The sequence below is a fragment of the Sander lucioperca genome, chromosome 17 (genome assembly GCF_008315115.2).
Source record: "Sander lucioperca isolate FBNREF2018 chromosome 17, SLUC_FBN_1.2, whole genome shotgun sequence".
In the NCBI taxonomy this organism is placed as follows: Eukaryota; Metazoa; Chordata; class Actinopteri; order Perciformes; family Percidae; genus Sander; species Sander lucioperca.
In genome coordinates, this window is record NC_050189.1 from 15,128,258 (window position 1) to 15,155,166 (window position 26,909).

Consider the following 26,909-nt stretch of genomic DNA (forward strand, 5'->3'; position numbering starts at 1 on the left):
TGTGATTGGTTAAAGGTATGAAGAAAGGCTTTACCCGGAAAAGGCTTTTGTTCATTCATGAGATGGCCTTCCTGTTTTGTAAAAAAGTTTGCTTTTAACTTTTTCAAACTTTAAAATTGAACAACGAAGTTTGTGTAAAATATATATATTCTCTTTCTTTTATTTTGTCAATATCGGTTATTCATTTTTTATTGGATTATATATGTTAATATATAGGCCTATTTATTATCTTTTGTCACATGTATTCATATATCATAGGCTATATAATAAATAAATAAAAGTTCATGGTTGAAGGACATGAAAGATGTTGATGAAATTAATAATGAAAATTAGGTTAAATGATGTCCGTGTGAATTATAATCCCCACGTTGGAATAATTAAATACTATTAAATACTACTAGAAGTGCGTGCATTTAGGTCGAGGCGATGTGAATAACTCATCTTTTTCATCTTAACATCTCAACGTGTAGTGCATTTTTAATAAAGTGAACAACACCTTATTAAAATGTAAAGCTGCATTAATATTTTTTGTCATTGTTCTTTTTGTCTGTATGGCCACTTGGGGGCAGAGCTCCACTGCAAGCTACGAATTCATTCAAAAAAAATTTCAAAAAAAAATGCTGATTTTGGCTTTATATACGTACCTAGCATTTTCATGACTCACTTCCTGCGGGGAGAGAAACCATTTCCTGCCAGTCACCACGCTCCATGTGTGAATTTCACCTGGACAGAAAAGACAGATCTTTATGTCCCTGTTTGGTCCATTAAGACTACATGAAGAAATAGCTATCATGGGGAGAAAAAACTGAACTGGCACAGCAACAATGTAAACTGCTGTACATTATATACAATCTAGAAATTATACAGTATTGCTGAGGATTGGGGGGGAAAGTACTAGAATAGGTCAATGTAAACTCACAATGAAGCCAAGGCACGTTCGAGGAATACTATATGCATGGTAAACGGACACTGAGAATATGAAAAGTTCAGTAAAATGGGAAACGACAAAATAAATGACATGTGATTAATGATATTCTAAGAGTGATACTTGAAATCAATACCTGCTTGTGCAGTGCAGTGTAGTCTTCTGGATTCCTCTCTGGCTTGGACATGAGACAGAATTCAGCAAACCAGACTCAACATAGACATACATCACATATTTAAACAGCTTAGTTAATGCTACTAATTTGATCCGTGCATCGTCTTCAAGCACCGCTTGCTGTCTGGAGACTTTGGGAGGAACAAGCCCTCTGGCCATTGTCACTCCTGCTGAACTTCTCTGATTAATCCCATAAGCATCATTTAAAAAAAAAAGCACACCTGAAAGATGCTACATCCCTATGGGAGTCCAAGCAAACAAGTTCATCTCCGACAGCAGGTAACTTTCCAGGAAATAGTAAGGGTGAACAGGGTATTATTATTCCAAGAATAACTTAGGACCACATTGAGAAAAAAACAGCTTCAGAATCTCCCAAATGCCATCCAACTCACCCAAGATGTTTTTATATAACAGTGGCAAATAGATTACCATGCTGCCATAAAGCTGTGACTGGCGAAGCACCCAGCCAACAGTTGCTATGTATGTATGTATATATGTATGTATGTACACTGGGTCTCAGTGTCTCTGGAGCTACCGTGTTAAGACTCCCTACTGCCCTTCTTGTATTGTAGGCTCAAAATTGGCATAGCTTAAAATCTGAAGTGAACACTTTTTTGTAACCGAGTAATTTTGAATTGCTTAAATGACTGCAGTATAATATATATTATAAAAAAAAAAAAGTTAACTTATTTTTTGTTCCGGCTGCTTTTGTCAGAGTTTGGGCCTATACTAAAAAGAACAAACTGTTCAGAAAAGATGTATACCAAACAATGAAAAGTCCTTTATTGCCATCAGAACATGAGTGAGAAAACCAGAGACAAAATCTGACAGAGTGAGGAGTCGACTGTACAACCAGCATCCACACAGACACGCGCGCACACACACACACACACACACACACACACACACACACACACAGCAGCCAGCAGTCTTTCAACAGGACGTGAGGGATACAGATACATTAGGATATACAGTACTCACACAATGAGGTATCAAGGTAAACACAAACATTCCAGATAGGGCTTCGTCCTCCACTCACACACATGCAACTGAACCAAGGTACAAATACTCAAGTGCTCGTTCATTCTTTAAAAACACAACATACAGGTGAGCAGAAATGTATGACAGCAGCATCTGGGTCATCTCAACCACACTCCCATTCATCTTGTCTCTCAAAACCTTTGGTCATGTGGACGCTTGCATGTCATGCACAATGTTGCCCTTTGTAATTTAATACTTTGTGTGTGTGTGTGTGTGTGACTCTGAAAACTTGTGAGCGAAGGAGTGGGTCCCTTCCTGACTCAAATCCACCGGTAGAAACTTGGGCGTTCTGGGCAGATGAGTGGCGGGTGGGGGAAGGAAAGGGTTTTTTTTTTATTTATTTTTTTTAAAAAGTCACAAATAGTCTCACTCTCTTCTAGGTAGAGTTTCTACGTTAGTTGGACATTCAATGTGTACATTAGCAGCAATTCTAGTGAATGAAACAATGGCTTTGTAAGTCAGATTAATTAACACCCTTTCCTCATGCACAGGACAGGCACCACCTACTAGTCGTTAACTAAAACGCCATGCAAGTTAGAAAAATAGACTGCAAACTCACAAGACAGAGAAATCAAAGTTCATCTCCAGAGAAGAGGTTGATTTCACTTCAATTTTTTATTTCATATTTTCTAAGATGTGGAAATAGCAACAAAAAGAACTTGAGAGCGGTAACCAAGACAACAGTAACAATATGAGCAGAGAGCCACGGGAGGTTTCGAGTCCCTCTCTTACTCCATTTTGCCGACCCAAACTGCTAGGAACAAGACAGACACCACGCTTGGTTTTGTTCAGTTTCTCTGTTGCGGTCCTCTACTTTTGCGCCATTACGAGGCGACCGCGCCGACTTGCACGCACCCCCTGCGTGTATGCCTATTGTATGTATCCTGCAAGTGTGAGCCTGTGTGTCATGTGGCTTCTCAGGTCATTTGAAGCTGTCCCAATCCCCACTGTCCGCAGTTTCCAGGCCCTTCTCCCCCCACTAGCAGCACCTGTCCCAGAAAGGTGGTTCGCCCTCGTGTGCATTCGGAGCTGTGTGCTGCAGTGGTTTTTTTTTTTTTATCAAGACACAAGTGTGGCTGGAAGCTAGCACCGCTGCCCCCTCCGACACAGAGAAAGAGGCACGGTATAGTTTTGTCATTAAGTCTAAATCTATAGTTCAAGTCTGCCGTCTGTCTGGTCTCAGCTTGTCCTGTTTACAAGGCTGTATGGGAGCCACCCTGGACCCTCAAAAAAGACCTAGAACAGGTAGGAGGAGGAATACCCCCTTAGGCCTGTTGATAAATAGAGATGCCTCACCGTGCGTGCGACCCGCCCAGGGCTGCGTTACGTTTTTTGTTACCTCACCCCTCCCCAGTTTTGTTTTGTGGTTGCCAAATATCGCAACCGTGCACACACAAACACACACATACACACGCGCGCACGTACGTACACGCGCGCACTGACCCCCCCCCTACGCCGTCCATTCTACTCGGAATGAGAACAAGCGCCTTGAATTTCGTGTTTGGCACCAGACTTTCCCCCCCTCACGTTGGCCAGCCACTCCCTCCTTTTCTGTATCCTCTTTTCACTCATTTTTACAAATCACTCCCTCACAGGTCTGTTCTCTTCTTGGAACCGAAAAAAAAAAAAAAAAAAAAAACCCTGGAAGACCACCTTTCCCTCTTTTCTTCCTCTTGGGAAACAAAAAAACAAACTTAAATGGAAAACTGAAGTTTTTTTTTTTTTATTATTTTCTTCAAATTCAAGGCACAATGTCTATCAATATTCCAATCTGTCTGTCTGTCTGCCTCCACTCCCAGGTTCAGTGTGCGAACGTCGCGTCACATAAGCTATTGGACTGTCTGCTTGTGCGCCACTCCCTACAGCTTCCATCTCTCTAGTCTGTACTTTAACACTGTTAAGAGACGCGTCTGTTTTTGTTGAGAGAGCGACCGCCAAGTCCAAACCAGTGATAAACAATGAACAAAATTAACAAAAAAAAAAAAAAAAAAAAAAAAAAGACACAAATAAAGACAACCGTTTCAAAAAACAAACAGAAAAAGTCTCGTCCTGTTTCTCGTATTTCAGTATTTTTAAAAATCAAGTCACATCCACCAGCTCTTTTTTGGCAAGCTAGTTTTTTTTTGTGTTTTTTTTTAAATAAGCACTAAGTACTGATAGATAGGATAGCATACACCGTTAACGTGTGTTTTTAAGTAGATGCGTTTTGTGTCGTTTTTTTGTACTTTTTCACTCTCATAGTATGATTTCAGGTATTTTGTCAGGTACTTTTCACTCATCTGTTTAAGGTTTAAGTTAATGCAAGCAGGGACAGAGTTTGCCATGGAGTCTTGCTCTAGACTTGGGTTTCGCGAGGGACGGGGCCGTCTCTTTACGAGACCCCGTTGACCAAGGTCAGGGTCTCGCTGGCCGAGGTCTTGCCTTTGCTGGGGGAACCCTTGGAGGGCGTTCGCTCGTCCTTTGTGGCGCTGGTCCCGTTCTCCTGTGTGGGGGGCAAAAGGTGAGAATGGACCAACAATCGGATTTATATCAAGAAAACTAAGGCCGGGGTCAAATGGGAGTTTCTGCCTGTACCTTGGGCTCGGGGCCAGCGTGGTTTTCCTTCTGGGGCAGGTTCTGTCTGCTCTGGGACTCGGCACGGGATATGTAGTCAGCAACAGTCACTGAAAACATTGAGAATGGTTAGCTAGAACAATTGCTGGGAGCTACATTGTACATACAGTACACTTAGAAAGAGATTCCAAAGGCCCTGGTAGTACTTTGAGATGTTCTATCAGCACCCCTGTAGCCCATAATAACTAACTATAATGCCAAAGACCAGACTGATCTCATGAAGTGGCGTATGTATGACACGCCAATTCGTATGCCATTTTTGCCGTGTTATCAAGACGCAATACTCGTTAGCGTGTTTATCAACGCCGTTTAGATAACACGCCACGTTGAAAGTGGTGTGTATGTTTACGCGATAACACGCCAAGTGGCGTGTATGTTTACGTCCGCTGTATACAGCGTAGACATATATGCGGATAGCTCAAAATGCGTACAGATAACACGCCACTTGGCTTAAGAAAGTGGGCGTGTATGTTTACGCGAAGCCTTGATGTCACGTTGCAAAGACAATCAAGCATGATCGAAGAGGATTTTATTGATAAGAGAATATCCTGGTCATTCTGAAGAGGAAAATGTCGACTCGTAAAACACGGCGACTCACCACTTTCACCTGGCTGTCTGTCACGGCTTGCTGAACCTCCCTCTGGGCGGTTGCCGCGGTTACGGCGGCGGCGGCTTCGGTTGCGGCGCTGAGGTCGTGCCTCTTCATCTAACAGTCAAATGAGGGGAAAAAAAAAAAAATGGGTTACTATCTCCGACAGAGTCACAGTTGAGAGATTTACAATGTGCCGGTGCGTTCCTACTCTGAGCCACGGCAAACGTTTCTGGTTCACAAATGATTATGCAACAGAGGCGAGAATACAGCACTGAAAGTTCTCACCCAGTCCGTTCTCGCTGGGGCCGGCCTGGCCGTCCGACTCCGCAGCGGCGTCCATCACGCTGGGCTCCTGGTCGTTGCGGCGTCGGCGGGAGCGTCGGCGGCGATCTCCTCCCATGCCTTCGCTGATGTCTGCGTCGGCCAGCTCTCCCTCACCCTCCAGCAGGGAGTACGGGTTACTGTCTGGGTCCCTCAGCACTGGATGTGCCACAGAAAATTAGTATTGCAACTACACTTGCTTAATCTTCTCTCATTTCTTTTAGTTTTAACACAAAGACTGCCTTATTTAAAAAAAGAAAAATGAGTATCCTTCTTAAGCCAACTTTAAAGCTACAGTTGGTAACTTTTGGTTAAAACAGATCGGTGACGCTGTTTTGCCTCATTGTTCTCCCTGAAGATTGCTGGAAGTGATGTAATGCAGCGTTTTATGTGGAGTGAGCAATGCGCCGGACTCCGTTTAAAAATGTAGCCTAATGCCACATTGTTCTTTTTAAATAAGCGCTGTGCGGTGGATCCAATTTTTGCCAATGTGAAGAGTGGTTTATGTGGATATTTAAAGAAACTTAAGTAAGTAAGTAACCCTTTATCTACACTGCACTTTTAAAAACACGCAGTTACAAAGTGCTTCACACACACTTGCGCAATCCACATGAAGAAAAAAAATAAATAAGAATAATCATGAGTTACAAAATAAAAAATACATTTTAAATACAGCATAAAGGTGGGTGCAGCCCTTTACACAAATGTTAAACTGAGAACAGGATTTGGTGCGGTAGTGGCTGAGCTTCCTCAGTAAAGGTAGAAATGTAAGGCCCTGATTTGTTGGTAACCTAAACATGGGCTTTAACTACCTGAGCTGATGGAGTTGGAAGGCTTGGATGCTGGCCCTCCGCGGCCTCGTCCTGGGTTAGAGCCTCGGCCCCTGCCCCCCCGTCGGGAGCCTCTCTCATCGCCGCCTATGCCACGGGGCCTCTGGTCTCGCTCGCCAAGATCCTCGGACTCAGAAGCATTGGACAGTTCAGAGTTTGTGCCTGGATCAAGCAGACAAGTAAGGTAAAAAACAAACATAAGCATAGGACGTTTCAAATGACAGAATAGTCTATATTACTCTCCGATGCGTCCAGCTGAAACCATGATTCAGCTCCTTCATTCTCACCATATCCAGAGTACTGGCTGTTGGAGGGCCTACGCCCTCTGCCGCGGCCTCCGTAGGTGCGAGAGGTGTGGAGTGAGTTGCTGCTGTCATCTGTCATGTAGCCTTTCTCCCGTTCAACACCAGGGCCCCCAGTTCGACTAGGAGGCGCACGGTACCCAACCCCAATCTGACGGAGCTGCTCGTCAATCTGGAGACGCTCTAGGCGCAGCTGCTCCACTTCCTACAGGAAAGGGACGATGAGACAGTTGGAGTTGTAGTGTACACTTCAAAGCCTGTTCCTCAGCACGTGGATTATTGAAATGTTTCAACAAAATGCCCATTCCTCCCTGCATCCCATTATACCATACACTTTGGCATACGCCCATAAGTAAAATGCATGGAAAAACAAAAAGCACCTACATAAACTGGCTTTAAAAATAAAAAATAAAAAACTTATACCATGCAGGACATATTGCATCTTCCAACAATTAGTGAAACATAAGGTTCCTGAGCCAACTAGCATGACAAGGAGAGCTGGGCAGCGAGCCAAAAGATATCAATTTAATTACATTTGATTGGAATTGTTAATTTAGACTGTAAAACAATGAAGCTGTTCTGGCCGTTATCACACACACACACACACACACACACACATATATCCACTTTAAACTCCAGCTAAGCGGTCACCAAAATAAAAGTCCCCTCCTGTCCTTCATGTCACATATTGGCCATTGTGGTTCTGCACTAAAAACATTATCCAGATTCTAGCAACTATCAAAAATAACAGAAGACTTTGTGTCTTCTCTGAAACCCCCTGGCCAACTGTCTTGAATTGAGCATAATCTATATTGTTTTGTGTACTTCTTTAATCTGGCTACCATGAGAGCAGGGGGCCTTTCAAGAACCAACTGAAACATTACAAGAAAAAGAAAGAGCTGGACTGAGTCACCAACGGCGATGACCAAACCATATGCAAGTGACTCCTGGGGGGGAATATGTCTCATGCAACTAGGTATCACCTCAAAATGTTAAGACTTACCATAACTGAAAATAAGACTTAATACATTTTATGACCTTAAATTCAGAAAATCTAATTTCAGGATCATGGGGAAGCCCGATTATAAAATCAACATTAATCAATTGAAGTATTACAGTGCTTTCAACTCACAGCAGTAACAGATTTTGCTGCCGACTTCTAGTTTGGTTCACTGTGATTGCCTGCAATTGGTTCACAACAGACACCTTTAAAATACTGCGCACAACTTCTGCTGTATTGAGCTGGGACCAAGCCATGGTCTTAAAACATCTGCTGTGGGCCTGGGCTGGTCTTGTGCTTGTTATTAAGTCTATCACTCTACCACTAAGTGGCAGTAATGCGTAAAGTTCAGTGTTCCAACCAGATGGGACTGTGGGCAAATTCAACCCAGCAAGAACCCTGAAAATAACCATTTAGACAGAACACCTACTTCTGTTGAAACACCTACCAATGTTGTAGTGATCAAGGTTGGGAAAGGGCTTATTGGTAGAAAATGGCTGAAATGTTTCTGGATGTGCTTTGAGCGAGTGAACAGTCATTCCCACAATTCTCCAGCTACGTAGTATCATTTTGCCGGGGATTCCCCGAACCACCGTTCCACCCATGTGCAACCAATGCTCTCACTCACAGCACAAAGTTACAGCCAGGATAAAGTTCAATGGATCACTTTGTTTGCTGACATCTTTATAGAAGAGAGGGGTGGGCTTTGGCTAGAGCTGGGCGATATGGAGAAAATCAAATATCACGATATTTTTGACCAAATATTTACACAATGAGATTTTTGATAAATAATCATCAGTAATGTGGATATAATGACATATAGAATGATAAGTGGGTAAAGTGGGACATAACGTTACTGTAATGCAGCCTTTAAAACCAGGAAAAGACAACCATTATGCCATATTACGATATCCAAAATCTAAGACGATATCTAGTCTCATATCACGATATCGATATAATATTGAGATATTGCCCAGCTCTAGCTTTGGCGTCTAATGGCAGCAGTGCAATGACAGCAGTTTCTTTTGGTGGTTTAGTGGTGGCTTATTTGGAGGAGGGGGGTCTCACTTCACAGTGCGACAGCTGCCTCCACCAACAACAGCTGAACCTCCAGGGAGGGGCGTGAAGGAAGTGGGGCAGGGCAAGGGTTTGGTGTTATTTTTGGAAGCTGAGGGTCCAGATAGCTGGTAATCTAAACTCATGTGTACCCTTCACCCCATCCCAGAGAGAGGGGCTATTTATAAAAGCACATGAGGTAAGGGCAAAACGAGGTGCCCTAAGCAGCTTTCCGCATGTGGTGCAGGACAGGAGGGTAACAGGTGACCAATACGAAATGACCCTGCACATACGCCCACATCTCCCAACAGCACCCTGTCCTTACCCCCACATGTCACGTAACATTTCCTTGACTAAATGTCCAGACATTCTGAGCAAAAAACACCTTTATGGAATCAAAGTCAGAGTAAAAACGGCTGCAGCAAGTGCAGACGACGGAAATGCAGTAAATGTACGTTGTTTTTGTTTTTTTGTGAGTGATAGGAACAGAAAAAGAGGCAAGTGCCGCCATCTACTGGTGAACATGGAGGATCGACTAACCTGGAGATAGGACACGTGGTACTCCAACAGAGCCTGAGCATTGCTGATGTTCTCTTTAGTTCCCACGAACACGAAGGGAACCATGCCCTGGTCAAACACAGAGAGGTTAGATGAAGAGTTGAGTGTCTTTAAAAAAACAACAACAAAACAAACAGATGATCATCTATGCTATAATTATGAATCATATTTCTCTACGTCTGTATATCTGTATCAGTGTCTGTGTTCCAAAGCAGCAGTGACAGATGCCTCCCACAAAGAGCCTGGGTCTGTCCGAGGTTTCTGCCTAAAAGGAAGTTGTTCCTCGCCACCGTTGCACCAAATGCTTGCTCGTGGGAAATTGTTGGGTCTTTGTAAATGATAAGAGTGTGGTCTAGACCTACTCTATCTGTAAAGTGTCTTGAGATAACTCTTGTTATGATTTGATACTATGAATAAAATTGAATCATCACTGTAAACACTGAGCGCCATTATCGGGGAGATATCCCCGACTAGGAAACAGTTCAGACCTTCGTCAAAAACAACATTTAAGGTGGTGAATTACAAACCATTCCTGGAAGGATTAGTATGCTTAAAAACCACAGGAGGCACACTCAACAGAAACATATCAACCCATCACAGACAACAAGACAGTTGTGCCCACACACAGCCATCGTAACTGACATATGCTGTGCAGTGGGCTGTGTGTATTGACAGCAATGGAAACATAAGTGCTAGTGACAAAACAAGAGAGACAAAAGCGGCAGAATGGAACGGTGTCAAAGCAGACAGCACACGGGACTTCTACACGCCGCTGCAGCTACTAATCTTTGCTTTTCGGGGTGGTTATAGGGGACTGGGAGGCCAGCCGAGCGGTCCATTCACCTCTTTGCTGCTGGCAGTGTCGTCCCTGCCTGCCCCCTGCCTGCCTACCTCCTCACGGGGAAGCTTTTTGTCGTTGTCTCCCTCAATCCTGACGCGGACCACGCCCGACTTGTCCACAATCTCCTGAATGACTTTGCCGTTCTTGCCGATGACTTTGCCTGCACGTTGGGGGAGGAAGGGGTTAGAAAAAACGTCATGATGATAACAAGAGTGTATATGTGTAGTGATAAGGAGTATGTGAAGTGGGATGCTGTCACCAACAAAATGAGCTTCCTCAGGAATGTAGCTCACTCACCTACGAGGTTCCTGGGTACCTGAAAGTAGTCTTCTGTGAACTCAAGATACTCTCTAGCCTGTTTTACTGCCTCTGGGGACTGTAACAAAAGACAAATATTAGACCAAATTGCACTTCATCTTGCCATATATCGGGACAAGAACTGACATAGCAAGGGCATACAGCACAACGGCACACACAAGCTCATTAAGCAGCGTACCTCTCCGTAGATCCTGAACGTGCAGCTTTCCTCCTCCAACTCGATCGCTGTGACACCGGGTACCTTCCGTGCCTGCTGGATGTTGGCACCATGGGAGCCGATGGCTAGGCCCATCAGGTCCTCCCTGACCCTCACCTCCTCCTGGTATGCTGACGCTAACTGCTTACTTGTCTGGGGGGGGGAAACGCGTAAGCGGTTTGTGTGCAATCGTGTAAACTAAGCTAAAATGGTTGGCTAGGGCTTCTAATGTTTTAGTGACAAATATCCACACGTACCGGCAAAATTAAGTGTGTATTTGACAGGATGTGTGCAAAAAGGGTATGTTTACCTCCAAATGTTTGGTGGCTTCTTCGTTGCGGGACATTAGCATAAGCTTGGTACGGATGCTGCGGAAATGCATGTCGCTCAGAAGAGTTGCACGCTTTACTGTGGTTTCATTTGTAGACTGCAGATGACCAAAAAACAGATTAGTTACAGTTTATCAACATTTGTTTTGTCAGTCTTTGTGAATATGATCATATTAAAAGGAATACTGACAAAGTTGTCAAAAATGTGGATTCAGACTTTTGTCATTGTATTTGTTATGTCTAAAAAAAAAAAAAAAGAACACCTAAGAGAGGGAGGAAGAGGAGGCAAGCTATGGGGCATGAGCTGGATGCAAATCCACACCTAAGTATCTTAACAATACCCAAAAAAAATTCCTTTCAATGTTAATCTACTACAGCTCCTTTGTATTATTTCCTCATCTGTGGATATGCATCAAGTCCATTCACTTGTTGGTGAGTAAAGACCCAGCTGAAGTGTGTATTCCGAGTACTAACCAGCACAATGAGTTCGTGTGTTTGGGCACTGTAGAAGATGCAGTTGGCTCCGATAGCTTTCCTGAACTCTTTGTGAATGTTGTCATTTTCGCAGCTGTCGACAAGAAAACAATCCACAGGAGAGTCAGTCCTTGTTATTCATTTGGCAGCAGTGGGCCTTCATAACATCACTGCTCACTGAGACAACTTGTGATTAATAACTGAACATTCAGAGAACAGTGTTTCGACCTGTAGAATCATCCATTCATATACCCAAGAAAATCTCAGTTCATCATTTACTTTTTTTTTTTACTGCAATTTCTCTAGCACTGCTCAATGTCTGGGTCTTAAGATGCAGCAATGTTGATGTTAATTCAAATAAATCTATCTTCAGGATGTAAATTTGACAATGTAAAGACACTCACATGTCCCTCAGGTCTTCTGGGACAGGGATGGGGACCTTGTGGAAGGAGTTTCGAGAGGAAGGGCTGTTTGGATTGAGGGGCCTGATGCGCTCTGCTGTGACAATCTCGTTGTATGTGGCATCGCATGCCGCGTATTCAATCACGTAGAACTGAAAACAGCACAAGAGATACAGATTTTTAATAATGTAGCCAAAAATGTCAGACACATGAAAGTTTGACGGCTCAGATAACCAATGTGAATTGAAAAAAACAAAAAAACAAAAAACATGCCAAGCTATATACAGAGCGGAACTGCTGTATTCAATCCAGTTACAAATTCTGAATCAGCTGTCAAATAAAAAGTTAACTGGTGTCTGCTTTCTCAAATTAAGAAATTATACTTTACATTACAAATACATTAAATCTATAGCTTCATTTTATTATTAAGTGAAGCTACACTACATTCCCTTCCCAGTTTAATCTGTTTCAATGATGGAACAAAGAGTGTAACAGAGTGAGATTAAAAAAATGACGAGAAAGAGAAAGGGGAACCATAGGAGTGAGTGAGGCAGTGAGATGAACACCGCACACTCCATGCTCAAAAGGACAGAATTAAAGCCATCAGTCAATGCTAGACATTCCTGCAGGCTCTTATCAGACGGCTCCAAATAACAGCACTACACCGGCAGCAACACCCCTGGCACAGGAGCACTACAACGCTGTCCTTTCCATAATCACACTGACCCACTATTCAACCCGCCACTCGTACTGGTGACCAAGAGCCAACTCTGGTTCTTGGTTATTTCAAACTTATAAAAAAAAAAATATATGTCAAAATAAGCTAACTGTGCCAGTTAGACCGAGCCTGGTGCAAATCCATGTTGTCACAAGAAGACAGTGCCAAGAAAAAGCACAGGGTGTATGGGAAATATAATTTGAAGGTACAGTGTCAGACCACATCAGGACATACTGGCTCTTTGAGCTCATTACCCAGCAGTGCTTATCTTCCTACACGCCGCCTGTATTCACTCTGCATACGGCAGTACTTAAAGCTCAATAAGCAGTTACTGGCAGTACCACAAAACACTGATGTCAAAGTAAAAGCTAAGAGCTGCTTCGCCTCTATTACTAATTACTATAACAGTGAGATACAGAGGAAGCTGGCCTAGCTGGATCTCATCATTGACTCAAGGTATCTCTTTCTTAACAATATTAGCCCTGTTCAACTAAATAGCTCTAGGAATTTTAAAGCCCAAGGATAAAACTCAGAAACCAACAATGTCTTCAGCGCATTAGTGCTTCCACCGCGTTCAAGGCACCGTGAAGATTAGACAAATAAGACCGGATTCGCTGTGGTTTATGACAAGACAACTAAACATCATGACGTTCTGTGTAATTTACTGTTGTGTGACTATGTTGTTTGAACTAATGGACACACATGCAGAGGTTGAAAGGAGATTTAAAAAACACCCTAAAAGACAAACACGTCTCCAAAGTAAAAAGAATATGTTTTCGTGTGCATCAGCGATGAAAACATTTGTTAATAAAGTTAGCTTTTTCTATCTTTTACCAATTGTTTATCTCATTTAAAAAAAAAAATAATAAAAAAAAAAAACTTACCTCTCCCTTCATCATTCGGACCCGGGCCAGCCACCAGCCACATGGCTCCTGTTCGTTGGCCCTCGAGTAAACCTGTAAGGAGAGTGATTGACAGCTGAGCCAGAGACAACTTAAAAAAAAAACTACAACTATTACACCCGTTAAGTGTGCTTCAAGCGGTTTGTAATGCAAAGCAAGATGTGATGACAGTGAACATGGCCATGGCTGCAAAAAAGCAGACAGGATGCATACTGTACAACTAACTAGTGTTGTGTGTGGATATGGAGCGGTCTTTCCTCTATGTTGTTTTTGTAGTGGCGGCCCACCATGGCAAGATTTCTGCCACCACGGTATCAGAAATAAGGCTGTACAAAAAAAATGTAGTCGCGGTTGACTTTTAAATGATCCTGCCGACATAATGCACCCCCTGTTGGCTGCTGCTCACATTGCAATTTAACAAGTAGAACTATTCAGAGGTTATTGGGCCCGTCCTGTTTAACTCCACATGATGTTGTGTTGACGTAGTTTATTGTCAAAATGTTCGCATTCTTCCGAGTCAACTATTGAATGAACAGCTGCCACAAAAACGTCACCGCGGTGGGTCTGTTCTAAGTGTAGACCTTTTGTAGATGTTAAGTGCCCTATAGTTCCTCAAAAAATACAGTTCAATCACAACTAAAAATATGACTCATTGTGTGTGAATAGAGGTGAATAAATATATTTGTTGCAGCGAAGTGTCAGTTCCGTTTCATATGTAAAACATTTGGCGGCTGGGTGCGCGCGTGGGGGTGTGGGGGGGAATTGTTGTTCGGATAGACCTGCCCCCACTGCTAAAAAAAAAAAAAAAAAACCTAAAGGAAACACTGATATGGAGAAAATATTGTTGGATAGTCTAATCAGTTGCCCAAAAGCACCAACAAAAATATACAAATCCAGATTTAAAACAGCTTATAAGCAGCCACATACTAGTAGTCGTTTTACAGTAAGACAAATACTTAAGGACATAACCGTAGATTTCCTTTAAAAAAAAATAATCTAGAGGTCACATTGATGTCCTAGAAATGTCAGTCACAAGTCCATACTAGCCAATAATGATTCTTCTGGTGAAGTGAAAAGACACCGAGGCCTTGAGATATGAAGTTAGAGCGGAGTCAGAGAGACACAAAGCGGCAGGCCTTACCTCCACCTCCTCTCCTTCACCAATTTCCTTGTGGTAGTCGGCCGGAGGAGGCAACCGCACGTCGCTGAAGGGCAACTGTCTCTCTGGCTGCCAGCTATGGCAAGAAAACACAGACACAATACACAAAACACTCGTCAGCTTAACAACCACAGGTAACAAAATGAAATGCCGTCGCACAGTTCAAGCAGTCTAGCTCAAGCTCTTTTTGGCCTCGTGTCAGATTGGGATTGTGTTGACCTGGGCGTATTACCCACTCAGTTGTGTGCACCACATTAACAGACATAATGAAAAATTAAAATGGGTCGTTAAGTTTAATGAGGAGGTTTGTGAAACTGCGTCTGGACAGCGAGTGACTATGTTCATTGTATGATGTCCTATTACATGAAATAAGAACTTAAGACAGGAACTTTAGATATAAAAAATATTTAAATTTAAGAGAATTATAACATTTAAGACCAAAAAAAAAAAAAAAAAAAAAGTCTCATTCATTCACTATCTTATACAACCAGCTACTCTAACCACTCCATGTGCTCAGAGAAAGTAAAAGGAGAAGGTGGGAGAGGAGAGGGGGAGGGGGGGGAGAAGAACCATACTGCCACCCCTCCCACCCTGCATACCTTGGGTCACTATTTTTAGGGGCACCCTGCTCTACACTATGAGCTGAGTAGATAAAGGGGGATGGGCGGGCAGTGGAAAGGGACAGTAGGTGGGACTAGGAGTATAGGAAAGCATGCTATCAGGATGGCAAGGGCAGGAGGGATCAGAGCAGGGGGTCAAAAAAAAAAACAGAGACATGTATGGGCAGCTGTGTGCCAAGCCCAGGTGCTGAAGAGGACAAATTTTGAACGCATGGGTAAAGCGCCAGCCGTGAGCAGTCGTAGTAACTCTCAATTACTACAATTCCAGCTTCATTTACCCATGTATGGACTATTTATCGTAAAGTAGACATACAGGAGAGGTTCACAGAAACGTACTTGTTTTCAAAAACAATTGTGAGCGAGTCTTCGTGGACATCTTTGATGTAACCCTAAAAGAAAAGCAGAGAGAGAGAGAGAGAGAGAGAGAGAAATTTATTCCCACGAATGCACAGGACAGACAGTGATGAGAGGTGGGGTTGTGAGCGGTTTATTTTGCATGTAAACAACACAGACAGCTGACTCGTAAGCCATGCAAGACCAACACTGTGACTGTTGCTGAAAAACAGCATCTAGGGCTTTTTGGGAGCCAAGACATCACATCACTGACACAATTCTCTGGCTGTGAAGTCTGTGCTGGATAACGTGACTATGAACGCTGACTGCTCCTGACAGCACAGACAGCCTGGAAATTTCCCTCACACGCTCTACAGACAAACAGAATTAAAATGCATTAGTTTTCTTGTACGTTTGAATAGTAGTTTTACGAGTGGCATGTTCATGAGGGCACGCATATATATTGGTATAGGGAAGGCAGGCATTCGTTCAGCCTGGCCTACATGGACATATTATGAGATATAGCCCAGAGACAACTACTACGAGAGAGATCTCTTAAACATGTTACTTGTCCATCATCATCGTGACCATCCATAAATCTCATCATGCCGTAAACCTTTGACCAACAACCCCCTGCCACTAAGCAATGACAAGACGGGAGGAAAGTGGTGGGTGTGGCCTGTCTCCCAGTGTGACACTACCGTATATGGGACCGAGAGGTCAGGCAGTTTCTTGCAACCATGCGTGGGGGTGTGGATTCACCTGCTGGGAAGATGCTGCCTTTGCACTGCAAGCGCTGGCTAGGGTTTCAGCCTGGATCATGGGGCAATGTGTGTGTGTGTGTGTGTGTGTGTGTGTGTGTGTGTGTGTGTGTGTGTGGACGACATACTGGGATTTTTACATTTTACACCCTTTTACATCCCTTAAGCATTCCACTGACTTAGGGCTGGGCAATATATCAATATTATATCGATATCGTGATATGAGACTAGATATCGTCTTAGATTTTGGATATCGTAATATGACACAAGTGTTGTCTCTCCTGGTTTTACAAGCTGCATTACAGTGAAATGATGTCAGTTTGTGAACTTACCAGACTGTTCTAGCTGTTCTATTATTTGCCTTTACCCACGTAGTCATCAAATCCACGTTACTGATGATTATTTATCACAAATCTCATTGTAAAAATATTTTGTGAAAGCACCAAATGTCAACCCTACAATATCGCCGCAACATCGACATCGAGGTATTGGGTCAACAATATCGTGATGTTTGATTTTCTCCGTATCGCCCAGCCCTACACTGACTACAAGTCTTGATTATCAATCACCACCTGCTGTTCTGAGATGGTCCTAATTAATGGTCAAAACATGCCTCTGTATCTAAATGAACGGTTAGCATCTGCCTCTCACACTGCAGGATCCCAGTGGCACTAGAGCTGACTAGCTTCTTGAGAAGAAGCCAGCAATGACAAAAGGTCTGACTGAGAAAAAAAGAAAAAAAAAAGCCCTCATCCTCCCATTTCTAAAAGTCCCATTAGGAAACAGTTGCATGTCTTGCATGTTATGTCAGGTTGAGTATTGCTTCCTCCAAGTAAGGCCAGGTCAAAGGGCAGACAAGCCCTCTTTCTACTGTGACGTGACTGGTGGAAAGGTGGGGGCAGAGAGGGCTCACACAGGCAGTTTCGTAATGACGTCCCTTCGTCCTGCAAGTCCATGTGGCGAGCAAGACCTTTTAGACCACAGGAGGTTTGCAACCTTCCTCTCTCACAGAAATGGATTGGATGGGATAATTGTATCTTTTTTAGATATACTCATTTGACTGGCCTGCTTACGATAACATATAAATGTGCAAAAATTGAGATATTTATTGATGCAGATTATCCAGCCAAAAGAAGAAAAAAAAACTAAATGTGGAGAATCACTCACAGTTAACATAATACAAAAACTGTTTATTAATCTTCATTTAGGATTTCAACGGCTTTCCTGGTATGTGCTTTCTACTGCAACAGATGCAGACTTTACACAAGACAAAGCGCAAGGTGCTGTATTGCCCTGACAGGTTCATAACTATGATCCTGATTCATAGTTAGATAGAAAAAAACCTAACTCACTCACACTGACACCAAGATGAATGAAGTGCATTCAAAAAGCAAAATCATTTTACCCCATGTGCCAATTACAATAAAGATTTTTTGCCCATCAAGGAAAAACCTATCTACTGGAATATGACATCAGAATTTCCTTAACACAGTTAAGAGTAAGAAAGAAAGTAAAAATTATGTATAAAGTGCTTTTCACAGGCATACGTTGCAAAGTATTTTACAGGGGCATAACAAATGTCCGTCTCGTCCACAAAATGAGAGCTGTGAGAGATAATGGACGTAATAGAGAGGAGTGGAAGTGTTCATTCATGCCAGAGTCAAACTGTCACCCTGTAAAACAGAACGACAGGTGAAGCACCATGAGGAGAGTAAATATAGGCTCATCTCTAAACCGCCATGTGTTCGCTTGACCATCAGAACACCCAAAGACAGAGACTAGAAGAGCACATGGAGGAATTCAAATGAAAGCAATAAAATAAGAGCTTACAAAAGGTTAGGACTAAGATTCCATGAAATTCCAAATTATATCAGAAGCTACAATGTTCACCAAGACCCAAATCCGTATGACTGACCAATAAAAACATTGATATTTAAGATGTCTTTTAATTGAAAAAAAATAAAACTTAGTTGCCATCTTAACTTGATGTTTGAAAACAAGCTATGACACAGAAGCAACACATCCTTCATGTCATGTGTCTGTATATGATTTCTTTTGAAAATGAGGCAGAAATGAAACTGTGACTGTAGTTCTTCCTTGTCAGAGCAATACACATATGACCAAATGTTCACTAGTGCTGCTGCAACGTGGGTGAGGGGACAAAACAAATGTGAATTATGTGAGCTTTGATGTAGCATCTCAGTGCATGTAAGCAGGAACTGCACTACAGCTGTCTGATTAGCAGCTCGCTTTGGTATTAAATGCCTGAACTCAACATTTCAAGACAAAGCAATGTGCTCTGAGAAACACTGTATGTCATGTCAGAATTACGTCAATCTGGTTTCAATGGTATGGCCTGTATTCATATTGACATTTGGTAAAAACGACCAAATATAGGCCATAGTGATGACAAGTGTGCCTAGCTCAACAGCTAGCTGGAGCTAGCTACTCACCCCACAATGGCCAACCCTAATGGGACGCAAAACCATCCCTGTTTGTCAGAACTGGACCTAAGCTAACAATAATTAAATAGTTAATGTCTGGCTATGGCTGTGCTCAGGAGAACTAGCTAAACAGTTATTCCTTAAACAAAACTTTTAACTAGGACAACAAAAAACTACGACTGTAACCAGGTTACCTTGTAGAAGGCCCCATTCGAACCGCGAACTTCCACGGCCAGCCCGTCCATACTTGTCGGTAGGTCCCCACAGCTGAGCTTGTCTGTAGCCGTTACGACTCCCGGCGAGTCCGGTAACGGTGGCACCCCCAGCTTCGCCGGCCCTTCGCCGCTATCCGGCCGCTTGTGGATTTCCAGTGTTTCGGGTGGAGGGAGAGGGGCAGAGGTGAAGGGGTTGGGGAGATGGGTGTGATGGTGCCAACTAATGCAACGCAGACGTTGTCTTTTCCAGCGGTAGCTGCCGTTAGGTAGAAACAGCTAGTTGTCTGTTTTTGTGTGGATGTGGGATTTGGTGCCCGCGAGCTGAAAGGCACCGCCACGAGCAATGGTGAAGTCCTGACGTGCGCGAGAAGGAAAAATCAAGCTAATGATGCTACGGCAGAAGGATGCTAGCTAATGGATAATTAGCTGGGAGGCTAGCTATCAACACCTTGATCCCGTCAGTTTTCAGGGATGCTAACTGGCTAACATTTGATAGCCTGATAGCCTGGCTGCGTTTGTTGGTTGTGCGTGTGTCGCAGTCGGTGCGTTGAATAATTTCACAGAAGTCGTCACCGGGGGTCGTTTCTTCAGTCTGTGGTGCAAATTTCAGCGGCGTTTCTATCCCAAAAAGCGTTTGAGATGCACTGCCGCCCGGCGACTTCTTACTCCAACTACCCGTCCCCACAAACACACGCCGATAGAGTGAATCAGAGTGGGACTGAATGACCTCGAACACCCCACCCCTCAATGACAAAAACCCGCCTATTAGGAAATACAGGATTGTGATTGGTCAAAGACCTCAGCAATCAATACTAGCTTTCATTAATTGGTTTAGCAAATAAGGGTTGGTCCATAAACGTGACCAATACAATATAGATAGTTGCATCCTAACACAATCCATTGGTTTCACTCCGTGTCAATTATAATTTTATTCAAATTGACTGGCTCCCATATCCCATTTTGCTCACTCATTGATGAGTGAGGACCACCAGCCATTGTGTAAACAGCCTTACAGTGAAGTTACTATATATATTATGAATCAAGCCATAGGTACATCACATGCTTAAAATACCCATATTCAGACCGGAAAAGGGAGAAAAAAAACCCCCACACAGTCACACATTTAAATCTTTTTTAATGCTTACTGGCACATCTTGTCTCGACACAAAAAAATGTGACTGGTCGCACCTTATCACAGTAGAATAATGAGTGAAAAGGTATAAAACGATGTGGGGAAAGTTAGTATGGTTCCAAAGCACCAGAAATGCAGCACCAAAAAGACTAGGCAGACAAGACAAGGGCTGTTGGGAGAAAACAGCTGTGAGAAGCAGCACACAGAAGAGGACAGAGGTCATGGGGGAATCCCATCACACCGTACAGGAATACTCACAGTTGTGGAACCCCAGATTCAATATGGATAGAATATTTGACAGCCTGCTCAATAAATTGTTTTATATTGTGTTGTAGAAAATGTTGAGACAAGTGTAAAAATTGTCCATAACAAATCATTTAGAATAAAAAAAACTCAGAAAATATATTATTGACAATAGCAGGAAGGTGCAGTGTATTTGGATGCAGCACCAGACCCAACATAAGACCAGGCATATCATGTAATCTATTCTAATCAACCTTCAAGTAGGCTATAATAAGTCATTATAATAATTATTTTAATCGTGAGCCCTAATCATCCCTCTACCTCACTAGCCCCCTGCTGCAAGTCAAAAAAGGTGAAACAAATCTGGCACAGCAAACCCCCCCCCCCCCCCAAAAAAAAAAGAATATCTTAAAATGTATTGACCCTTTATTAAAGAAAATAATAATAATAACTTTATTTGTGTATCACTTTTAAAAACAATAGTTTACAAAGTGCTCTGACAGAGGAAACAAAAGCTCATACAAATCAAGACATGTCATCAAATCAATACACATACCCAACAACAAGACTTCTGCTTGAAATATCACCTCTGCCTGGAAGTTCAACAAGTTTTAGTAAAGCAAATTCTTTTATTGCCGACACCAACAGCAGCAACAACAACAACTGCTGTTGCCAGGCCAGCTGATGGGCAGAGCCAAGGGCAAGAAAATATCATGTCTAAAGTGATGTTGAGAACAAGGAGAATGATGACCAGCATCGAAACATGATGAGAGAGAGAGAGAGAGAGAGAGAGAGAGAGAGAGAGAGAGAGACCCTCTCCATGCAGCGAACAAACATAAAATACTAAAGGGTGGGCTTCAGGGAGCATGTTTCCCTCCTAGAGCCCCTTTATCACCAAGTCTAGCCCACATTCTTGATGTTCCTAAACATCTACATCCAGTTTGATTTTAGGAAATACATTTTTTTTCTTTGTAAGTTCTTCAGTTTATGTTATTTTGGAACAGTAAAACGCTACACACCAAGGCCCAGATTTGGCTCAGGTTGTTTGGGTTAAGACAATTCTGAGTCTGGCAGAGAAAGATCAGTCATCATAGTCGTCTAATGGGAGGACTTGGCACTCATCAAACCTCTTGTAGATGGCTTTGATCAGGCAGGCTGCTACAGTGCAGACCCGAAGCAGAAGAGTTATAGATACAGATCCAAAAGAATAGAGGTAATAGGGAGCTGAACAATGCAAAATGTTACAACACAGACAGCACATCAAGTATCTTTACCTTCCTACTGAACTGCTGCGAAGGCAATTTATTCGTCCAGTTCTTACTTACAGCTCCCACTCAATCTGACAGAGAAGTGCCTTGTTGTGATCCAGACCAGCCTGGAGGTCTTAACAGACTTAACAGATAATGTTTTAGACTGATTTTAACTTCAACCATGTTACAATTTGTACATTTTTTTTTTTTGGGGGGGGGGTATGTTAACTTATCATGCATGGAATCGTTTGTAGACCACATGTCAATAAGTATCATTAATGTCAATGAAGATTATATCGTTGTTAAACAACGGTAATGTTCCTTTTAGAAATATACTTTTCGTTTAGCCAGTGCGCGCTCTCGCGAGTGGCATGCAGTTCTCGCAGTTTCTGGTTGTAACGACCACATGGCTCAGTTAGCCAATAGGGACGCTTCCTTCAGGCGCGCGCGCGACTTGATTCAGGAAGAACGCGTTCCATGTTCATTTTCATGTTGCGTTCGGGGAAAGTCTTTAGAAATCAGACACAAAGTTACACTGAACGTTGAGCTGAAAATGTCAGAGTCTACACATGTATCATCGCTTGGGATGGGTGACAGTTTGCATCATCAGGGTAAGAAAATAAGTCGACTGGCTTACTTGAACTTAACTCTCATAAAATACAGATATAGGGGCTTGAAAGCTATATTTTCAAAATTAGAGAGGAATTAACGCAGGGGTGTCCATATTGCTTACGGTAAATCCTAAAAACCGAAGTCAGTTAATAACGCTAGCTAAATGTGAAAGTAGGCCGAATGTGAGAAAAGCTATATAACGTTAGTAGCATTTAGTTGAAGTAGGAGTGCTGTGCTGTTGTGAATCTCCTGACAGTGATTTGGTTTGGCCGTTTATAATACGTTCACTGTGTTTACTGTCTTCCCACCCAGTTCTCGCCTCCTTCCCTCTGTGTGACATTACAGAGGAGGATCTGACCCAGAATCCTCAGTTCTGTAAACTCCTAGCCGCCCTGACACAACATGTGGACCAAACTGGACTCACTGTCCCGCTGAAAACAGAGCTGGAAAAGGTATCACACTGGGACTAAAAACCTTAAGTCATGTTACTTCCCACATTTGCTAACATACATTACAAGCTAATGCTTTGCTGCAATTCAAGACCAAACAGCTATATATGTTTTGCTGAATTTGTAGTAGTTATTTATGTAATTGCACAGCAAGTATGGCAAACCGACCTCTACTGGTAACCAGTTAGTATTGCGATCACAGAGACGGAACATCTCTTCCTGATGTCTCGAGTTTGCTAGGTTTTTGTGTATCTGTGAGCACTTAACAGATGCTTTATTCCAGGCTGAGCAGAAGCTGCAGAGCCAGAGGCGTCACTGGCTGCGCTCCGAGAGCCTCCACAAAGGACTGCAGGAGATGATCCAGGACCACTGTGTCAGGAAGCACCATGTCACTGTACCCCCTGACCAGAACCTGGTACTTTGCACATACCTATATGCACATAGACCACAAATGCACAAACAGCTGTCAGTGAATCGTGGACACCATATTTTTTTGGTCATTAAAGTTGCACTAGGCAACTCACTTTGCATCCCCAAATTGCAGCTAAAGGTCACAGTGTGAAACATTTGAATTTCAGTATCCAGAAATCTACCAAGTCGACTCACTCTGTGTGTATGTGTGCACGCGTGTGTAGTTCTATGAGACGTTGGAGAAGTGTCTGCTGGTGGCTCAGTGTATCAGACAGCTGGATCCCAGTAGCACTACCAACCAGGACCAGCCCTCTGTTCTGGGTCTGAACCCCCAACAGATGATGGACCTCATGCCATCAGAGAAGGTAAGTCATAAATAATACAGAATAGAAGAGCGTAAATTAAATGATGGACAGATGGATGATCCCACAGTAAAGAGTACAGTGGTACCAAAGTAGACATTTATTTTCTCAGAAAAGAAAGTTGACCAGATCAGCAGAGAGATACTTCAGGAACAAATGTAGCTTGTTTACCAACTATGCTGTATTTATCGCCACCAGAATGTTCAAAGAATGAAACAGGGTCTTCCCAAAGAGCTGGAGAAGCATCTGAAGAAAAGCTGCTTCAGCCTCCTCTCTTACTATCAACCTGAATGGGGTACAGTAACCAGACACTTCATTATCTGCTCCTACCAGTAAATATTCTCATTCACTTCCACAGCCTTAATATCGCGTCGTTTTTCTGCATTGACACGATGACCAGGATGCTGTTTCGTAATCTCTTCTAGAGAACGAGAGTGAGCGTCTGAAGACCAGCAAGCTGTCTCATCTGGCTGCCCAGCTGGACAAAGAGAAGAAAAGAGCAGAGAGTCTGAAGGAGACCTGCTGGGAAAACACAGTCCTCCTGCAAAGACAGACTCAACTCTACCTCTCTGTAAGTGCTCTTTCAATTACATGTAGTTAGCTAAAACAAGCAAATAGATTTCCATCGGTTTTTTTTTTTGCAGATTATCACGTATATACACACTACTGGTCAAAAGTTTGGGGTCACTTAGAAATGTCCATTCCACTCCATTCCAGACAGAATACCAGCTGAGATCAGTTGCATTGTTTTTTTAATCAGGGCAGCAGTTTTCAGATTACATTATGTGCTTACAAAATTGCAAAAGGGTTCTCCAATGTTTTCTCAGTTTGCCTTTTAAAATGATATCAGATTAGTAAACAGAACATTTGGAACATTGGATGAATGGTTGCTGATAATGGGCAATGTAGATATTGCATTAAAGATCAGCCACTTCTGTCTACAACAGTCGAGAACCCTTTTGCAATTATGTAAGAACATAATGTAATCTGAAAACTGCTGCCCTGATTAAAAAAACAGTGCAACTGATCTCAGCTGGTGTGTGTGTGTGTGTGTGTGTGTGTGTGTATGTACATATATATATAATTAATAATAATAATAATAATCCAGGGTACAAGCGGCCGAAATGGGTTTCCTCAGGAGGGTGGCTGGCGTCTCCCTTAGAGATAGGGTGAGAAGCTCAGTCATCCGTGAGGAGCTCGGAGTAGAGCCGCTGCTCCTTCGCGTCGAAAGGAGCCAGTTGAGGTGGTTCGGGCATCTGGTAAGGATGCCCCCTGGGCACCTCCCTAGGGAGGTGTTCCAGGCACGTCCAGCTGGGAGGAGGCCTCGGGGAAGACCCAGGACTAGGTGGAGGGATTATATCTCCAACCTGGCCTGGGAACGCCTCGGGATCCCCCAGTCGGAGCTGGTTAATGTGGCTCGGGAAAGGGAAGTTTGGGGTCCCCTGCTGGAGCTGCTACCCCCGCGACCCGTTACCGGATAAGCGGAAGAAGATGGATGGATAATAATAATAATAATAATAATAATAATAATTATTATTATTATTATTATTATTATTATTATTATTATTATTATTTATTTATATATATATATATATATATATATATATATATATATTTTCAGCCAAATGGCTAGTGAATGTTCACATTTTACCAGCCACTTAATAGATTACCACTGTTTTTTGACTAGTGAGTAAAGCAAATCTGAGAAGCAGTGGCAGCAAAAACTGTCCTGTCCTGTTAGTAGTGTCCTGAGGAGTGTCCCGGGACAGTCAGACCCTGTCCTGTGACACCCAGACACTGTCATGTGACTGCATGCCTGTCCCGGGACAGTCAGACCCTGTCCTGTGACACCCAGACACTGTCTTGTGACTCCATGACTGTCCCGGGACAGTGTCTGACTGACCCAGGACAGTCATGGGAGTCACAGGACAGTGTACAGAATAGTGTCTGACTGTCCCGGGACAGTCAAACACTGTCCTGTGACTCCCATGGGTGTCCCGGGACAGTGTCTGACTGTCACGGGAAAAGGCCTCAGGACACCACTAGCAGGACAGGACAGTTTTTGCTGCCACTGCTGCTGGAGAATCTTCCTGCCCCTTGTATATTTTGCCAGCATTTGGCTAGTAGATGGTGCTAATTTTGGACCCTGTATTTACATAATATTTGGCTTTCAGTGTTTTTTCTTTTTCTTGACTTGTGTCCAGGAACTGATTAAGTGTATTCAGCTTCTCCAGTCTCTCATCTTGGACCACAGGCTGAGAATCCAGACAGATTTGGACCGGAAGAAGTTAGAGTACTTAGAAGGAAAATGTGAATTAGTCTTACAGAAGATCAAGTAAGGAGTTATCAATTCCTTGCATGCTTATATACTGTACACTTCGATATTGTAGATTTCCTGGTGCCATTATCCAGAAAGACTTACTATGAGAATAAACTCCAATCTTTAGTTCATGCCTTTCAGTTTTTACATATGTTTTTCTCTTCTTCCTTCAAAGGACTGAGATGGTGGAAATTCAGCTGGACATGTACACAGTGGACTCGATAGCTGCTCATAGAAAAATAAGGCAAGATGCTTTCAGTCCATGTCTGGCTCATTTCTTACTTTGTCATGCAATTCCTATATTATTTCTATAGCTCCACTGCGCTTTCTGAAAGGTTACACAGTGATGATAGTTGAAGGAATGTTTACTGTTTCTCATTCGTATTAAACATTAAAATGCCCTTTGAATTTGAACTGTAACTTCCTGGTATAATGCCTTCAGAAACGTTAATATAGAAACTACATTCTGTCTCATACTTCTCTAAAAACCTAACAATCTTTTGTTGTTGTCGTCTCAATTTCAGAGAGAAGCTGGAGTCTGATCTGAAGGCCTGTCAGGTGGAGAAGCAGTCTGTTGAGCTAAAACTGGCCTCCTTTGAGATCTTGGGCAAAGAGTTTGAGGCCTTGGCTGAGGAGTACTGCAGATTAAGGCAGAAGATAGAAATGAATAATTGGGCTCTGAAGGAGTTCACCCGGTGCAACAACAAGTGAAGATCATATCTGATGCTGAGACGACAGCCAGCCATTCCCTTTCCCCAACATGTCATTGCTCACAATGACATGTTGGCTTTTGGATGCTTGACACTGAAACTGTGTGGACTTTTGGCCTACAGGAACTATGTAGCATACGTACAGTAGTGAGTGAGCTAACCTGAAGGATTTCAGTACAGCTCCTAACTTAAGAATGCTTCAATAAATTCAGCATCTTCAGTACATCACCATGGTAATCAGCATTTCTGCTTTCTTTGTTTCTACCTGGACCCATAGATTTCAAGTGTTTGGCATTC

General features: G+C 42.8%; 2 protein-coding genes across 3 annotated transcripts; one reads left to right on the forward strand and one right to left on the reverse strand.

Annotated features, from left to right (window-relative positions):
- Window positions 1-1,860: 1,860 nt before the first annotated feature.
- Window positions 1,861-19,846, reverse strand: fxr2 (fragile X mental retardation, autosomal homolog 2). 2 transcript variants are annotated; one of them, XM_031288400.2, is made up of 17 exons: window positions 19,103-19,846; window positions 15,707-15,759; window positions 14,733-14,826; window positions 13,574-13,645; window positions 11,975-12,123; window positions 11,571-11,664; window positions 11,078-11,194; window positions 10,750-10,920; window positions 10,551-10,629; window positions 10,304-10,413; window positions 9,395-9,481; window positions 6,784-7,003; window positions 6,479-6,658; window positions 5,631-5,825; window positions 5,352-5,459; window positions 4,715-4,803; window positions 1,861-4,622 (listed from the first exon to the last, which is right to left on the reverse strand). In XM_031288400.2, exons 1-17 carry the CDS (start codon window positions 19,151-19,153, stop codon window positions 4,512-4,514), a joined length of 1,980 nt encoding a protein of 659 aa, XP_031144260.1. In that variant the 5' UTR covers window positions 19,154-19,846; the 3' UTR covers window positions 1,861-4,511. The 2 variants fall into 2 exon arrangements, with proteins under 2 accessions (XP_031144260.1, XP_031144259.1); XM_031288399.2 differs by having other exon boundaries at window positions 10,256-10,413.
- A 2,314-nt stretch (window positions 19,847-22,160) lies between these two features.
- Window positions 22,161-26,837, forward strand: haus4 (HAUS augmin-like complex, subunit 4). Its single transcript, XM_031288567.2, has 9 exons — window positions 22,161-22,359; window positions 22,673-22,812; window positions 23,093-23,224; window positions 23,445-23,585; window positions 23,781-23,877; window positions 24,008-24,153; window positions 25,787-25,917; window positions 26,078-26,146; window positions 26,427-26,837. Exons 1-9 carry the CDS (start codon window positions 22,302-22,304, stop codon window positions 26,611-26,613), a joined length of 1,101 nt encoding a protein of 366 aa, XP_031144427.1. The 5' UTR covers window positions 22,161-22,301; the 3' UTR covers window positions 26,614-26,837.
- Window positions 26,838-26,909: the final 72 nt, after the last annotated feature.